Source organism: Carettochelys insculpta, chromosome 2 (assembly GCF_033958435.1).
Source record: "Carettochelys insculpta isolate YL-2023 chromosome 2, ASM3395843v1, whole genome shotgun sequence".
Lineage (NCBI taxonomy): Eukaryota > Metazoa > Chordata > Testudines > Carettochelyidae > Carettochelys > Carettochelys insculpta.
In genome coordinates, this window is record NC_134138.1 from 183,706,934 (window position 1) to 183,723,469 (window position 16,536).

The 16,536-nt window shown below is 41.0% G+C and overlaps 1 protein-coding gene across 3 annotated transcripts in view; it reads right to left on the bottom strand.

Annotated features, from left to right (window-relative positions):
- Window positions 1-16,536, bottom strand: part of SUGCT (succinyl-CoA:glutarate-CoA transferase) — a 536,399-nt gene that overhangs the window by 416,311 nt on the left and 103,552 nt on the right. For all 3 annotated transcript variants that reach the window (XM_074986040.1, XM_074986041.1, XM_074986039.1), the window contains one exon: window positions 9,615-9,710. In XM_074986040.1, the coding sequence (XP_074842141.1) occupies window positions 9,615-9,710 (96 nt within the window). The remainder of the gene's footprint in view (window positions 1-9,614; window positions 9,711-16,536) is intronic.

Sequence of the window (16,536 nt, forward strand, 5' to 3'; positions counted from 1 at the left end):
AATTAAGTTTACGAGGTTTTTTTTGGTTTTGGTTTTGGTTTTGGTTTTGATTTTGGTTAAAAGTCTGCCTCCCTTCCCTGAGGAATTTTCTTGTCCTTTCTCAGGTTTTGCGACACTGTGCTCTCTCCAATAGCAGGCTCTACAAATGTAGGGCACATTGGCAACGTCTAGATTAGGAAAAGAGGTCTGGATGGGGTGTGAGGGAAGGGTTTGTCCGTTTGTTTTAAGAAAATCAAGTTGGCTAACCAAATAGAAGTACTACCCATCACTAAACCTAGGTGCAATCTACCTTGACAACTATGTTAGTTGGTTAGGATTGACTCTCCATCACCCTCTCGTCTACCAACTGACAGGGTTTTAAAACTGCATTTAAACTAACAGGGGCCATATCCTCTGGAAGAGTGAAGTGTTATAGCTCCACTGACCTCAGCTGAGCTATAGAAGTTTACACAAGTTGATGATCTAGTTCTTGGGGTATGACTAGATTAGGCCTTTTTCTCCCATGCAACTCAAACTCGACTCGCTGAACACCTTAGTAAACAGTCTCAGAGGGGTACCATGTTAGGCTGGAGCCTCACAAATAATAAGCAGTCCTGTAGCACATTAAAGACTAACAAACTTATTCGACAATGAGGTTTCATGGGTAAGACCCGCTTCCTCAGATTAAATGGCACTCACACAGACAAATATAGTCTAAGTGCCTAGCATGAATGCAGTTATACAAGTACGTGTCAACTTTTTAAAAAAAAATTACCCTTAAGAAGTATGCAGAGTTTAGAAAAGATCATATTTCAGGTGAGTAGATCCTAATTATAGGATAATTTGGCCTTCATTCAGTGCTTGATAGTCCTTATACAGACCCATACGTATTGTCTATTTCTAAATTCAGCTGCCCACCAGTAGAATTAGTTAATAAACAGAGTACATTTGGGTGCAGTTATATAACCAGGGAGCTCCAGCTACAGGTTATTTACAGGCCAGAACATTAGAAGAAAAAAGCTGATTAGACAAAAAGCAAACCACACACTGAGAACAACAGGATGTTACCTTGCAAAATGCCATATATACTGTATAGCACTCATATGAAAAAGCACTTCCTAACTCTGATAATTTACACTATTCATCCTAAACAGCAGCTCAGAAATAAATCCTGAACGTTACCAGATTACATGAATGACATCTAGTGGACAGACCTTTCCATAACAATTAAGAGCTTTCTATTCCTCATGCTCAGAAAGCAGGCACCTGAATTAACAGCTAAACTGCGGTCTGACTAAATTCTCCTGTTGTTCCTTATGATTTTTTTCCTTCCCCACACACAGTATCACCATGCAGACATCTACCAGGGTCATGGGATGGAAATGATCCCAGAGGAGACCACCTCAGAACTGAATAGAGAACAGCTACACAGCTGCATTCTCTGATGAAGCAAGTAGTGCTGTGCAGTTTGAAAATTTGGAATGGTGGCTATTACTTTGATTGCCCAGCCTAGAGAATGAAAGCTGTACCAAGTTTAAAAAACAGATCTCAAGGTAAACAGAGTTCTGGTGAGGTATCTGAAATAGATTTAGCTGTGTGCGCCTTCTGGAAAGAACTCTCGTGACAAGCCAGTCGGTAAAGTAGGATATTACTTCTTTTTTTGTGGAGTGTGGCTACAGTACAACTGACCTGAGTTTTATAAAATCTCGGAATCAGAAGACATTCCATACCACAGAACTGGAGAGGCAATTGCCAGGCATAGGTAGCAATGCTGTTGGTAAATGGCTGGTGTATGGTGATAATGGCATATTATGCTGACCACAATACTCTTTGTACCTTCTGTCTGTTTGTTGAACCTATATGTTGTCTTTCAAATTATACTCAGGGCAGGTCTACATGAGGCAGGTAAGTCAGTTTCAGGTATGCAATGCTGGCTACGACAACTGCATAGCTAAAACAGACTTCTCTGCAATCGACTTACCTGGCTGTCTTCACAGAAGGAGGTCAACAGGAGAGATTCTCTTGCTGACCTCCCTTACTCCTCATGGTATGGAGGAGTATAGGGGTCAACTGCCAACCCCTGACAGTCTGATTTCATGCATCTCTACCAGGCATGTGAAATCAAACTCTGGAAGATTGACCCTAATCGGGTTGATCTTCCATGTAGTCTAGACATACCCTATGATTGCGAGCTTTTGGGGGCAAGGACTTTCTTTTTCTTTCCTTTTTCACCTGTTTACAATCCTTAGCACAATAGAACTCCAACCCCTAACTGAGGCCTCCAAGTGTTACTGCAATAAAAATAACAATAACTTTGATCTGGAGGAGTGATCAGAATGTACTAAGAAACTGCTTCCAGAACTGTGTTTTTCAAAGTTGGCCACAGACTCACTCTGGGAAAGCCGCTAATGAGCCCATGCCACTTTGTTTATCTAAAGGGTGTGTAGCCACAGAGACTCATGGCTCCCATTGGCCGGAAATGGTGACCTGGCGTCAATGGAAGCTGCAAGGCTGTGTGCCTACAGACCCTTTAGGTGAACAAAAAGGCGTGAACCTGATAGCAGCTTTCCCAAAGTGGACCCACAGCCCACTGTGAGAAACACTGTTATAGATTCAGAAAGAACAACTAATTCTGAGATGCAACAGACAGAATAACTTACCAAGCTTAAGGCAACTAGAACATCAGGGTGGTAACAAAAGATGTGGGACAATCAGGCTGCTCTGAAAACTGATATAGGTCATAAAGGTCTTAAGAGAAATGTAAGATAAATTATGTTACTCATAGGACTGTAAGGAGATGCTTGATTGCAATTGGAACAAAAGAGCCATACTCAGTCAGAGCAAAGGTCCATCTAGCCCAGTACCCTTTCTTCCAACAGTGACCAATGCCAGATGCCCCAAAGGGAATGAACAGAACAGGTACCCATTCAAGTGGTTCATCCCCTGTCACCCATTACCAGTAATAACAGCTTGTGAAACTCATCTCGCACTACAAACTAAAATTAAACAGGGTTTATTGATTAAAAAAGGTTCAAGGTGACCGCAGATGTCTCTGGAAGTGTGTGACCGCACTCTGTAATCTGGCCTCTACAGACCTAAGTACGCTGCAGTGAAAACCCAGGGCTGATAGAACTTGAGTTAGCAAACTGAACATTTGTTAACATAGGGCTTGAGCATCTACGTGCTTGTCTCCCCACGTTAGGAATTGTTGCACCCTGATCCTCAGCCTGGGGTTCCAGCATCTACAACATATTATGCAACCCAAAGTCCAACCTCTCATATCCCATCTTTCTAACATCCTCCCAAAATGTTGTTGCTTTTATTCTATGTTTGTGGTTCCGTGTAGAGCAAACATGACTGACCACTACAGCTGACTGGCCAGGGATCAAACAAAGTTGGTCCACGGGACTATGGAAAACTGCTGGTAGGCTCCCAGTGCATGAAGACAACAAGGCTACACCCCTATTGCAATGCAATAGCGGCTTGAACTCTGGATCCTGGCTGGACTCAGACACAGACCTTCTACCTAGTTTGGATCCTGGGTCAAAATCCTTGTTTAGTACAATTTGTGTGCACATAGAAGGGAGATTAGATTTAAGATGGAGTTCAAACCCTGGGCTTACATTGCATTGTAGACATACCTGTACCGATTCCTTACCTTGTAGTAACAGAAAGCCTCTCCTTCCTTTTTACAGTGAAAACAACAAAATACATAAAGAAAAGTTTGCAATAGAAATTACATTTAGTAGTGGAGGTTCTTCTTTTATTGTTTGTTTGTTTGTTTGTTTTTAAATTACCTGGGAGATCTTTGAGAGCTTGGTCAAACGGTTCTCCAGAGACATGGACAAATAAAGGCTAAAATAATGAGACTGTATTTCACTGAAAGTTTCCCTGTTAACCAGCAGGTCAGAGGTATGGTGGCCACTGGTCTTCTTGGAGCGTTAACTAGTATGCCAAAAAGCATCATGTAAATATTCCTACCATGTTTCTCTAGATCTTCATCATCTCTCTGCTGAAGGGTGCTGTATGACCCAGTGGGGGAGCAGCATCGGAGGTGTGATCCAGAAAAGACTGAGATAATATTACTGGTTTGATAAAGCAGATAGAACTGGCAAAAATCTTATCACCTTGACTGAGGGAGAACTTTCATACATTTCAACAGATATTCAAACTCTGGGTGCTTTATTAGGATCCTGGGCTACGCTTGAGTACTCTGGTCACACCTGTGCTTGAGGGAACATTTCCATCTGAGATAGACTAGAAGAGTGTGCCTTTTCCTTCTGGATACAGCCATTGCTACAATTAGCTACTCCTTGGCCACCCTGATGTTATACTACTGTAATGACGATATTACATCAGTAGGCTATTTCACTGCCTATCATGCTGAGCTATATTGTCTCTGCTTCCTAATACTCCTGCATTGGTCCGTTTGTATCCATTTGTTGTCACTTGTCTTCGACTGTAATCTCTTTCGGGTAAGCACGGTCTTATTTGTCTGTTTGTACAGCACACAGCTAGAGCTTCTGGTGCTACGGTAACAAAGCCATTAGTAATAACAACAACAATGTGACATGATGAAATAATTTGGAAACTGAAATTAGAAAAGAATGCAATTGCCCAAATACTGAAATTTGCTTCATTCAGGGAACATACCACCTTGCACTGGTTACCACTAACTGTGTCAGGGCAGGAATGTGTTACCTGAGAGACCATCTCCATTCATAAAAATGTTACTGCAGATTGGAACTCTATCTATTTAAATGGGAGAGTGTTCATGGGCGTCAGATCTTTGGCATTTGCTTCTCTCGCTACACTACACCCTGTATAATTGTTTTAGCCTGCCGGATGCACTGTAAAATGCACCTCATTCTGCCATATGTTGAAGTGTGTCAGGGCAGCAAAAAAAAAAAGAAAAAAAAAAGAAACTTGATTTAAGACTATTATTGGGTTATCTGGTGCCTTTATACCAATAATGGAGTGTTGGCAGCTCAATAACTTTGGTCATTATCTTAATAATATTTGTCTGCAGTATGAGAACTTTAGTAGTGGTGGAGAGACTAAGGTTCCAACGTAGCGTTATAAAATCAGAATTTAAATGCAAAATGTACCTCAAGAGACCAATTTGCCTTTTGAACTATAGAAGTGTTTCAATCAATATCCAAAACTTAATAGTGGACCAAGGGATGAGTTCCAGCTGACGTTCTGAAATTTAAAATTGCACATCTTTCCTTTTCACCTCTGACTCCAGAGCAGAATATGCAGTTTGCATAGGGCACCTGAAAATTTGAGGCACCACGACGTCTTAATGCCCATCCTTTCCCACCTCTTCCCACCACTGTTCTGTGACTCTGCTTCCTCCAGAGAGCATCTAGTTAACTTAAAAGTGAAACAGCTTGCCAGACCTATTAGTAGCACACTGAACCAGTGAACGGGCCATTCAAGTGATAGTGAGGCCATTTAACAGGCATCTGCCACCCCCAGATAGATACTGTCAGTTTCCGAATTTACTGTTTAACTGCATCTCTGTAACTCAACAATTTGCTTTAAAAATATTTCACTGGGATGCTGAAAATTATACAAAACATATCTCTAAACATCAGCCTTCCTGCTGCCATCTGGATTAGAGACACCAGTTTAATAGTACTGCATAGGACACCATAAATCCTAAGGATGGTCCTGTCCATCTCCTACATTATACTCATCAAGAGCCACCGGATTCTTCCCAAGTAAGCTACTTCTAATGATAAAACATGTTTAGAAGATCTAACCTTAGCCTCTGGCTTTTTGTTTAGCTCCCAGTAATAGTTCTGACATGTGCTAATGAGCACTGTAATTCACAAGTATATCATTTAATTGTATTGAATTAAACTATTAAATTTCTAATAAAATTGCATATGAGAATTTGAACAGAAGTTCCTACATTGTAACACAATATTACTTATAAATATATTATAATTAAGGATTTTGGGTTTTTAAAGTACATTTGGGGTCAAATTATGATCTGAGTTACAATTATGTACAAATGCACAGCCGTACTCAGAGTAAAATTTGGCCACCTACATAGGAACACATAACGCCACTGACAAAGGATACACTGGACAAAATCACAAGATTTGAATTTAAAGACATAGGAATCAAGAGGACACTTGATACACACTGCTGACTGCATTGACTGAAGAAGTCTTAGAACATGAAGGCATCAATTAACACAAATAAACTTGCTAATTACATGCATGTTCAAGTGTTCTAATTAAATACTGGTTGCTTTGGTCAACACTGTGGTATGACTGTGGTCAGAATTCTGTCACGCATGGAGATGCAGATGTTGTAAATTGTTTACATTTGGCCTTTTTAAAATCCTCAACATCTGTTGAAAGAGAGAGTCCCAAGGTTACTTAATCTGCCATGATTTAACAACATTTTGAAGTACTGTAGCAAATGCCACATCACTCCAAACTTGTAAATTTACGGCCTGTCTGAAAGCTCAAATATGCCAAATTAAAAAAAAAAAAAAAAAAGTGGAATGGAATGAAATTTTCTGAAACGGCCTTTTTATTTAACCAAGTTGTATTTGAGTTGCTCAAAATGTATGCAGACAAGCATTTCTCTAAAGGATTAATACTTCAAAACTTTCCATATTATTCTAGGAAGTGAAAGGCAGTATTTCTAATAGTTAGGACTGGGGACCAAAAAGCCAGGTTCCAGCAATCTACCGTAAACTCTGTTCTAATTACCTGCACACCCTGGGTCATTTAATCCCCCTGTGTCCCAGTCTAATCATCTATAAATAATATGCAAAAAATATTTACTTCACAACAGTGCTGAGAAGCGTAAGTAATTCATATTTCCAAAGCACTTTGCAATTCTTGGGTGGAAGAAGCCATAAGTGCAAAGGAAAGCTCTAGAAAGTAAAAATTCTCATGGTTAAAACCACATTTGTTCGCTAATGGAAAGTTAGCAGATGATCCATCTAAAGCACTGGAAAACCACACTCCCACCATAAATTACTGGCTTAAAAATAGAGAACTCTAATTAGATTAAGATTTCTTATATTGAAATCTTATTCACAATTACACTGTTAGTCCTCAAGGACATTCCCCAATACTTTTTTTTTTAATTGAAAGTAGGCCAGAATACAATGCTTCCACTAATATTTTAGACTAGATTTTAAACAAAATCCTTATTTATCCTATGATCACTGCATCCTAAATAGATTAACTCTGTGGCCATAAGTGATACTTATGGGGTAATACCATTTCTCCTAGTCTTTATGGTCTGTAGCCACGTTTGCATGCTTCTGTTTCAACTAGATTTTGGTTGTGTAAAAGCAAGAGCAAAACTGGGTGAATGGATCCCAGTTCCATTCTATCCATAGTACTCTAGGCCCAGGGAGGTAAAGAAAATGTTTTAGGCAGTTGGGGTTTGATTTTACTTAAGTAAATCTAGTATCATGTGGATCAGGTTTTCATTTTTATAGTTCAATTCTTTTGACTGGAGAAAATAGCTAAAATGGGGGTTTGCAGGGTTGTTTTTTTTTTCCCCCGTTTAGAACAAGAAATTGGTAATGGAGTCAGATGTTTCTTTGATAGGATACTTTTCATTTGAAAAAATGTACGAAGTCCTAGTTTTCTGAACACAAAAGAAATCAAACAACAAAAGACTGTTTTTTTCCTCCTGGCGCCAAGCCCCTTTTCATGAAAACTCTACCGAAAAAGCTCCCTCTCTCAAGGCCACTTTCCCAGTGCTTGTTCAGGTTGCATCTGGAGCTGCATTGTCACTCATCATGTCTGCTCTTACCACAATTCCTCCCACAAAACAATAATCAGCAAAATCTCTTCATCTAGCTGTATCTTGCACATCTTTGTTTTAGGCTGTGATATATGCCTGTGTTTGGGATTAAAGGCCCCTACTGTTTTGACTACCTGGCTACTTACAGGAGCTTAGTGGTGTCTTACAACTCTCCTAAATGAAGAATCATACAAAGCTGCGCCTCCTTCATCCATCATGGCATGAGGGAATTTGCTGGACCAGAGGAGGTCCCCTGCCACTGGCCCCCAAGCTCCTGTTTGGGCTTCCTCCCCCGCCACACACACCTCCTTGCCAACCTGCTGTGCCCAGGGTATCCAAAGCCTGCTGTGGGGCTCTCTGCTGCTCTGACTCCAGCCTCAGCCCCCCACACTACTGCCATGGGGCTCCAGCCCTCCCCCTGTGCTCCTCAGAGCTGCAGCAAGACCCCAGGCTTGGCCCTGCATAGCAAGCTCCAGCCTGAGCCCAAGGCTTCCTTGGGCTGCAGCACAGCTACAGACTACACATGAGGCTGCAGGGGGGCTCCAGCCTCCCCCATCACAGGGCTCCAATATGCCCCGCGTTCCCATGGCTATGGTTCCACATTGGACTCCCCTGGGCTACAGTGGAGTCCGAGTACCTGGCCTCCGCAGGGCTCAACTTCAGGCTCTGACAAGCTCTGGCATCCTCCCCAGCCCCACACTGCTGCTACTGGGGCTTTAGCCCTGAACCCTTGCTGCTGTGGGCTGCCATAAGGATCTGGCCTTAGGCTGCCCACTTCCTTGTACCTGACAGCCTGTCCTTCCATTCCTGGGCGCTCTAGTCCCGGAGCATCCATGGTCCATTGCTAGACCAGAGAGTTCCGGTTTTCAAAATGCAACTTGTAGTAACATTCCATCATATTAACGAGATTAGTCAAGCCATAGCAACATGAACTGGAATTTGGAAAGGATTGCATGAAATTTACAGGTTTGGCCTAGCTCTATAAAACTACAGGAGGATGTACTAATGCTGTATTGATGCAAAGACAGGTTGTTTTTTAATTTACAGTGAACAAGTGCAGGGAAACATCTTACATTCAAGCTCCCACACGCACCATGTGCAGCTACAGTCACACCTCGACCAGGGAATTTGTTCCCAGAGCTGAGACAGGAAATCCTTTTTATTAAATTCAAGTGTTGATCTTCACATTAGTACTGCCACCAAGAAAAGTAAATGTTCTGCTGGAAGAGAGGTACTCTGTGATCCTGGCAGAGTTCTGAGTATTGAACAGTTGCAATTCTTAGAAGGATCAGTGTGCGCTCATGTATGTAAATGGCATCATGTTATTCCAAGGATATTCAACAGCCAGTAAGATACAAGCAACTGGACTCTTCCAGCTCCTTACAACACACATAAGGTAAGAGAAGCTCTTAAAGTCAGTGGAAGCTACCAAAATATTGTAGGCACTCTGCCCCACACTAACCCATTCATATCACTCAGACAGAGACATAAGGAAAGATACTGGCATCCAATGGTGATAAAGTTTGGTTTAATGACTAGCACACAAAATTAATCATGGGCTTCTTCCTTTTAAAGAGCTGTACTTGGTGCCTTTCAGATGAAAAAAATCAGGTTTTAAAGTCATTCAATTTCAACAAATGCCTTTGATCTTTTTCAGTGTCCTGTTACTAATCTATCAGTGATGAAGAAATATGCAAAATCTAAAATGAACAACGGAGCTTTGTTGAAGCCAGACATTGATGCATTACAGAGCACTGTGGGCCACAGCAAGAGTAAATCATTTCCCTATCTCATATTATACAAAGCCACAGATTAAAAGCACAAAATACATCCTCTTATCTGCTTACCTGATAAGGAACAATACTGCCATGAGCAGTACCCCATCGCTTTGCTTCCATTTTGCAATTAAGGTAATTAGCTGCTATATGGCTAAGACAGGCAACCTGCAAGAAAAGGTAAATGACAAATATTCAGGGAGACATCTATCTTTCCTGACATGTTCTTTGACTTTAATATAAAAAAAAATCAGTCAGACAACCGTCATCTTACTTTAATTCACATTTTCAATAGATTCCACATATCAACTAGGATGATGTGGATGAGTGTTAGTCAATGAACAGGCAAAGCAAACTGCATCCGTTAACTTTAGTAAACAACACTTGGCACTTCTACAGCTCTTCCAAATAATTTAAAGGCAAGGGCAAACTGAGCATCACACAATCAGTTGAGGTCAGGAACTAGTATCATGACTATTTCACAGCAGGATCAACTGAGACAAAGAAAGCTTCATTGATTTGCTCAAAGACACCCAGGAAGCAGTGACAGAGCTGAGAGCAAAACCCGCATTTCCTGATTCTTATTCCTAGACTTGAGTCACAAAAATATTCTTCCCCATCCTTCTCCATTCCTCATCCTTCTCCTACTACTATACAGGCGAAGCTACAGGAAAAATTGCAGAATTCTACAGCTCACTGCATGATCTGTAGTATTAATTATGCAGCAAACCTCCATAAATCATTTGCCATAGGAAGATGAGGAGATTTATCAAGTTGTTTGTCAAAGACTAAGTTGAAAAAAGGTTAATTCTATAAAAATATGGGAGACTAAGTTAAGTAACCAGAGTCTGTGGGGATGAATCTGAAAGTAATTTGCACTTTGTATAACAGCAAAACTATTTTTGGAGGAGGAAAGGTTAACATCTATGATGTGGTCATGCCTGAAAATCAGAGGTCCTCTTGCAATTAATGGCAGATTTGCTACTAATTGGAAGAATGCAGGATGTGACTATTAAGTTTGTAACTATATGTCTGCAATCCAAACAATACATTAGATCATTACTTTCATCAAGGTAATGTGAAGGCTATGTAACTTTAGACTTTTCCAACAATACTCTTTAAATTACCAATTATGAGTCATTTTAACAGTAACTGTTTATTTTAGACAATAGGGCATAATAGTGTTTAGGACAAATTCGGATTTTCTTCAGATTTCTTCCCCGGATGTATGCAAATTAACACTTTTCAAAATGGCCTGAACTCCAATGATCATGAGCCCTGTGCAACTTCCTGTACAAACTAAGGTTCAGAGTAGCAACAGGGATTATCAGGGTCTGCACTAAAGCACACGGCCCATGGTATTTAATCTGAGCGCCATCCGATACAATGTTGTGCAATCCCATGAATTAGAGTGCTTTGAAACAATATGACACAAGTGTCTCCTCCGTTGCCTGTCTAGCTGACTCTCTTCCCACACACAGCTAGTACTTGTCTCTTTATATTTAAGGAGAGAAGCAACACAATGGTGAAATTGAAGCTCCAGCAAGACACACAGCCTTAAAGCAGCCCACCAGGAAAATATAAAACAGCTGAGTATTCAGTGACCTGCCAAAAAGCTTTGGTCACCCATATAAATCCAGTTCTCTCTCCATTTTGTAAAAGACTGGTTTTATTATCCATGTGCTGTCCAGAAAAGACACTAGATGGGTAACTAGGATAACTTCATCTAACTGACCTCGATATGTCCAAAAGGTAAACAAAACCTAGTCACAAGGAGCAGACTATCACTGACCCTAGATGATTCACAAACTGATAATGGTGATTCATAACTCATGTCCCAACAACAAGTGAAAGAACACTGGTTTTACATCTCATCCAATAATGCCCTGAGGTCTTATGCAAAGTAGCCATTTGAGTCTCCACATCCTGGACATTTCTAAATTCCCTCGCTGCATTTCTCCTGAAATAGTATATGATTGTGGAATTCTTACCATATTCCTGTCCCAAAATATTTTGTTCAGTTATGTTCAAAGTTAGACTTTTGCAGTGTTTCATGCTGAGAAGTGACTATACTTTATTGTAGGTGAGATGTATAACATGGGCCACAACAATAGAGCTTGAAACCAAGACTCATTTTACGCACACACATTTATCTTTTTGCGAGAATAACATTTCCCCACTGGAAACTATCTACTCTAGGCAGGATATGGTGGGTTAAATCAGGGGCTGGATGAAGTCACTAGTAATACTGCCATGGACTTTAACGGCTCCAGGATTTATATTCTCCCCTCGCCCCCAATATCAGTTCCACAGAACAAATATTTTTCAAGTTATTCTAAGTTAGAGAGAGAGAGAGAGAGAGAGACTGCTTTTAAATTTTTTATAGTATCTTCCAATTTTTCCCAGCCTTCCCTAGCAGGTTAGTACAGTGATGGGCAACAGTGACCAGCAGATATGCGGCCCATCACAGTTCTGTGTGTGTCCCACAAGAGATTTTGTTGTTTACCATTGCCCATGTGCAGGGTTTCCATCTATGCTGGTTTTTTTTTTTCCCTACCAATATTACTAAAGTGACACATACATAAAGCAAGGGTATGTGAAGCAAGGTACTGATTGGACACAACACTGACTGTGAGAGCCTCCTTTGCATACAGTCAAAATGGTCCTTCAGTTCAATTGGCACACCCCACAAATTCTACACAAATGCAGTTCACAAAACTACCCTATCTGGGGAAACAGTCCTGGTTACGAAAATCTTGAGACCTACTGAGATGAAGGAGGGCCACTCATGCAGCCCACTCAGAAATCTAAGTTGCCCATCACTAGATTAGTAGCAATGGGATGTCTAACAAAGTGAATGCCAGTGTAAATCAAGTAGGATTAGAGGCCAATATTAGGACAGAACTCTTAGCAAGGAACAATTGATCACACAGATATAAAAGGGGAAATGACTGCTTAGGAAAGGGTACTGTGGAGAGGGATCTGGCAATCAGAGCAGATCAAAAGCTATGTATCAGTCAGAAGTGTAAAACTGTTACAAAAAAAAGGCAAACATTATTCTGGGATGCATTAGCAGGAGAAACAAGACATGAGAAACAAGGAGAAACAAGACATGAAAAAATTCTTCTGCTCTACTCCACATTAGTTAAGACTCAGCTGAAGTATCGTGCCCAGTTCTAGGTGCTACATTTTGGGAAAGATATTGACAAATTGGAGAAAGCCCAGAGAAGAGCAACAAAATAATTGATGATCTAACATACATGACCTGTAAGGGAAAATTGAAAAAAAATTGGTTTTGTTTAGTCTGGAGAAGAGAAGACTGAGAGGGGACATGACAACAGTTTTCCAGTATATAAAGGATTATTACAAGTAGGACGGAGATAAATTCTCATTAACCTATAAAGGTAGGACAAGAAGCAATGGGCTTAAATTGCAACAAGAGCAATTTAGGTTCGATTTTAGGGGAAAAAGCCTTCTTCACAAGGTGGTTAAGAACTGGAATAAGCTACCTAGGGAGGTTGTGGAATCTCCATCAGTGGAGATTTTTTTTTAAGAGCAGCTTAGACAAAAACCCATCAGGAACAGGTTAGATAATACTTAATCCTGCTATGAGTGCAGGGACTGGACTAGAAAACCTCTCGAGATTCCTTTCAGATCTTGATTCTATGATTCTAACAGATGAATGCAACTGTTTAACCTCTGGCAACTCCTGCATGCTGCTCTCCTGCCTTCCCTTACCTAGGTGGGTTGGAGAATCTCCATCATTGGAGATATTTAAAAACAGGTTGAATAAATATCTAACAGGGATGATATCGATGGCGCTTGGTCCTGATGTGAGGACAGGGGACTGGACTTGATGACCTCCTGAGGTCCCTTCCAGTTCTAGCATTCTATGATTCTGTGTCCTTAGGCACTAGTGCTCATTATAACAGAAAACAAGAAAGACATCTGAAACACAAGAAGAATTATTGATCATCTTCCTCAGTACTGACTGTATCTCTACCAGCAAAGCTGCTGAGCAAAGATTTTTGTGTGAACGACAACAGGCATGGACTCCAAGAGGGGCCAGGAACTCTGCAATTTAGCAGAATCTCAATGCACTTGGAGCTAGAAGTTGCCCCTATGCCAAATGAGGCCCCCATTCAACAAGAAACCTAAGCATACACACAATTTTTAACATGGGAATAAGCCCACTGAACTCAATAACCTATTCTTAAGGACAAAGTTGCACACATACCCAAATACCTTGCTGAACCGGGGCTTGAATTATTTGAGAGAGGGATTCTCAAACACCGCCTAGGGGAATTAGTAAAAGTCCTTGCCATTTGTCTTTGAATATGAATTGGGCAGTCAACACCCTGAAGCCCCTCTGAAAATCCCACTTGAAACTTTTATGAGTTTACAAACAATGGTGGTTTAGAACACATCCAACACAACGTGCCTAACCGGATGAGCACCTAGCCACTTTGCTATTTCCATCACACACTTTTAATCACTTCATTAGACTTGGAGGCTACTCCTCTCTTAGGATCACAGAAATGTGGAGCTGAAAGGGACCATGAGAGGCCATGAATTCTAGCTCCTTGTGCTGAGGCAGAATCACATAAACCCAGACTGACAGGTCTTAAAAGTAGGCAACTGTCCAGCAGTGCGCTGGTGAGCAGGGCACTGTGCAGCAGCATGGGGATTCACACTGCTGGTATAATGCTCAAAAATGCTACTGACTGCCACGGGAACACCACATGGGGGCGTGGGGCCCAGATTTCTCTCTGCTTCCTCCTGGTGGAAGAATGGGGGGGTGCAGAAGCGAGCGGTGATGCACAGACACCACTTTCCTCCCAAAATTCCTCCGGGCCCCCATTCTGAGTCGTGGGGGGGAAGAAGGGGGTGCAAGAAACACCACTAACTGCTCCATACATCCAGATCACTTTGACAACCCGGCTTTACTATGAGGAGAACACCAGGAGCTGCTGCTGTGCTGTCCTGCCTGCTCCTTACACAGCCCAGGTGGGGAAAATGACAACTTGCTCCGCCCCTCACAGTCCTGCAAGGGTGTGTGGCAAAGCGGTGCTGAAAGGGGTGAGCAAGGAGCAATGCCAGCTGCTCCATGCATCCAGGCCCATTTCCCCACATGGGCGCAGGCAGGGATTTCAGGTCTGGGCACAGATGGCACAGTATATGGGTTAGGGCACAGGAGGGGAATGAGGATGGGGTGCAGAGAGCACAGTGCAGATTGAGAAGCCAAGAGTTAGGGCAAAAGGGGGATGCCACACCCACAAGGGCTGGGTGCCAAAATAAAAGTCTTCCCAGGGTGCCATTTTCCCTATTGTTGGCCCTCTAACCTGTTCTTACAAGCCTCCAACGATGAGAATTCCACAATGCCCCTTGGAAGTCTGTGCTATATCTTTATGTAACCCCCGAGGCACTGAGACCACGTAGGAGGGAGAGTGAAGTCTGTGCTCTACAGGCTTGGCAGAGAGCCAGCTGGCCTTTAGTTCATGTGGTAGAGCACAGGGCTTTAGCCCCTATGGTTGTAGGTTCAATCCCTTCTACCTACAACCCAAGTCCGCTGGCATTACATTAACTACCTTTCTAGTTAGAAAGTTTCTCCTAATATCTGATTATCTCCTTTGCTGTACATTTAGCTCATTATTCTTATCCTACCACCACTGGACAAGGAGAACAATTAATCCCCATCTTCCTCATAACAGACCCTCACATATTTTAAGAGGATTATCAGTCCCTACTCCATCCCAGGTCATCTTTTTTTCAAGACTCAATACATTTTTTTTTTACCTTTCCTCATAGACCAGGCCTTCCACCATTTTGTGACTCTGCTATGCTCTGCATGGTCCCTGGACAATCTGGCTTTTCTTCCCATCCCTCCCTCCCCAACTTGCATATCTCAACTCTAACCAACAAGACATACTCACAAAGTCTTTCAGAATATATATTGTTAACATATGACTTTATGCAAAACATATAATTAGGTTGGAACACTACACCCATTTATCTTGTTGATCAGAGTTAAGGCTGTTACTAAGTACATAAAGTGGATTTCCGCATCTATATTATTGTTAGCCAAATGATGAACCATAAGCATAATGGACTAATTATTTAAAATTGCCTTAACTCAACATTTCCATTTGTTTTAATTTTCAATTTTATGTGCTTTGTATAAACACTATAGTACTGTATTTGGCTTTACCGTATGCTATTGAAGTACTTTGTGGTGGCTCAATGCTTCATGCAGACAGAATGGCTGCACTAAAGTATCCATGTAAAAAACTTTTCAAGTTTTTAGATGAAATTACCTGTATCCATATTCATTATTAAGTATTTTTGTGTAGTCTGTAGTTAAAGCTGTTTTCTTAAAACTCTATGGGCCTGTTTCAATTTTAATAAGGAACAAACCCTGAAGAGTAAGCTCTGTACCCATAATTCCTAAACCTGATATAATTCAATGATAAAGTAATTGTTATATTCCCTTGCCTGCATAGGCACATGTACCTACCGTAAATTACATTATCAAATGTCTACACACAGACTATTTTTTTTTAAATTCAGTGAAAGGGGCACACACATTTACATTCCTTTACAAAATTAGCAATGATGGTCAAATCATATGTTTACTTTGCATACCTACCTAAACCAGAACAAAAAGAGAGTTGCATTAAGGATTGAAAAAAAAATTCAGTCAGACAATCAGACAGATGGGGAAACTAGATATTAAATGCCAGAAGGTAAGAGCAGACGGCAAAAAGAGATAGAGTTTCAAAAGATATTTTAAAGACAGCACATCAAACAAAATTTATTAGAGTGAGTTCACTGACTCAATCAATCTTTTATGTGTAAGCTCAATAAGTGGGCAGGAGTAACAGAAAAATGTGATGAGTAAGTACAAAGATGAAAAAATAATATTTTCAGTTAGACTGTTCCCTTTCTTAGCCTTCCAAAGTAGTGTCTATTTTATTTTCATATATCCTTATCAGGT